Source organism: Olea europaea, unplaced genomic scaffold (assembly GCF_002742605.1).
Source record: "Olea europaea var. sylvestris unplaced genomic scaffold, O_europaea_v1 scaffold1354, whole genome shotgun sequence".
Taxonomy (NCBI): domain Eukaryota; kingdom Viridiplantae; phylum Streptophyta; class Magnoliopsida; order Lamiales; family Oleaceae; genus Olea; species Olea europaea.
The window spans coordinates 532,292-534,117 of NW_019231040.1; the positions used below are offsets into that span (position 1 = coordinate 532,292).

The following is a 1,826-nucleotide window of genomic DNA, read 5'->3' on the forward strand; positions in this document are numbered from 1 at the left end:
TCAAGTTATGATGAAATTCGTAGATGATTAGTTCACAAATCAAGGATTTGGGTAAATTAAAGTACATTATTGGCTTGGAAATCTCACAAGAAGGAATCACCCTCTATCAGAAGAAATGTGCTTTAGACATATTAGAGGATTATGATGTTTCTGGTTGCAAACCAATTGCCTTTCCAATAGAATCTACTCTTAAGCTGAAAACCCAAGCCTACCTTCTATCTGCTCCTTCCATTCATAGAAGACTCATTGGCAGTTTGATTTATCTCACCATTACTAGAGTATTTAGTCCAAGTTCTCAGTCAGTTAATGTCTAAACCTGCTCAATCACATTTGGACGCTGCTCACTGGGTTCTCAGGTACATTAACACTACCCCCAATGAAGGCTTATTTTTCCTTCCAAATCAAAATTGCACCTCAAGACTTACAATGACAGTGATTGGGCTAGCTGTCTTGATATTAGACGTAGTATTATAGGCTTTACAACTTTCCTTGGTAAGTCCCTAGTTTCCTAGAATCCGAAAAACAAGCTACTCTTAGTAGATCCTTTGTGAAAGTTGAGTATCTAGCTCTGCAACTTGTGAAATCCAATGTTTAGTCTATCCTTTAAAGGATTTGATTGTTAATAATTTTCAACCACCTCTCTTATACACTTATAGCAAATCAATAATTTCAATTGCTACAATTTTGTCCAACACGAGAGAACAAAGAATTTTCAAATAGACTGTCACTTTGTTCGCGAAAAATTTTGGTTTGATTAAAATCACCCATATCCATTCTCACCATCAACTTGCAAATGACTTAAAAAAACCACTTGGTTTTGTCACGTTTGATGGGCATCTTGAACATCCACGCACGTCTTAAGGAGAGTCTTATAATACAGAATCAGTTCTAGCAGCCAAAAGACGGTTAAAATAATTATGTTGACATGGAAGCTCAGTTAGATATAGCTAGGCCCAGTTAAGATACAGATAGTGCTATTTAGAAACAATTAGATAGTTAAATCAATTGTATGTGTAAGGCTAGACAAAACTCCATAACCTCGAACTGAATTGGACCCGAATCGAGTTAAACTGAACCAAATCGAATCAATCGGCTCTTCTTAAGTTAAATAATTGAACGAATATTTGAATCGAGAACCTACGAGTTCGACTCGATTCTCGGTTCTAGACCAAGAACTGAAGAATCGAATCTCAACTAATTTTTTTTTAAATTTTCTTTTATCTTAAATAAGTTAAGTTATTTTATTTTTTAAATAAATTTGCTAACTAATTAACCCAAATTTAAAATATGATTTTCCTATTTTTAATTTTCAATTAAGCACAATTTAATTAAATTGAACTAAGTTTTACCCAAATATCTTATTCTACTGTTTCTATCAAATTAAAAGCTTGGTTACACCTCCATTGATTATTGTGAGTTCGCTATCTTCCTATTCTCGTGATTATAATAGTCAAATATATGAAAAACTCAACAAAGAGAGGTACAAAAGATATCACGGGATTCAACTATGTTATTTTGTAAAAGTCAAGATTGAACATTTCATAGTTAAATTAATGTAGCATTGTTGTAAAATATAAGAAAATTAATTATTGTACGAAATCGACACTAAATGGAACCGAACCGAACTAATTTGAACTGAATAGAACCAAACCCGAACGATTTCATAATTAAATTTAGACCCAACAGTTCTACTTACCAAATACCTAAAAATTCGTGTTTCAATTCAATATTCTTTAGAATCGAATCGAAACATGTCTAGCCCTAATTACGCGAATTAGCTAGCCTATATATACTTGCAGATTTAATTCTTCGATAAGATCAAAATT

At 32.6% G+C, this 1,826-nt stretch overlaps 1 protein-coding gene across 1 annotated transcript; it reads left to right on the forward strand.

Annotated features, from left to right (window-relative positions):
* Window positions 1–23: 23 nt before the first annotated feature.
* Window positions 24–492, forward strand: LOC111375290 (uncharacterized mitochondrial protein AtMg00810-like; the record flags this gene model as incomplete). The annotated part of the gene is made up of 2 exons (XM_022998094.1): window positions 24–298; window positions 383–492. Coding segments are annotated over exons 1-2 (385 nt in total), but the record flags the coding sequence as incomplete, so codon positions are not given.
* Between the last annotated feature and the right edge of the window lie 1,334 nt (window positions 493–1,826).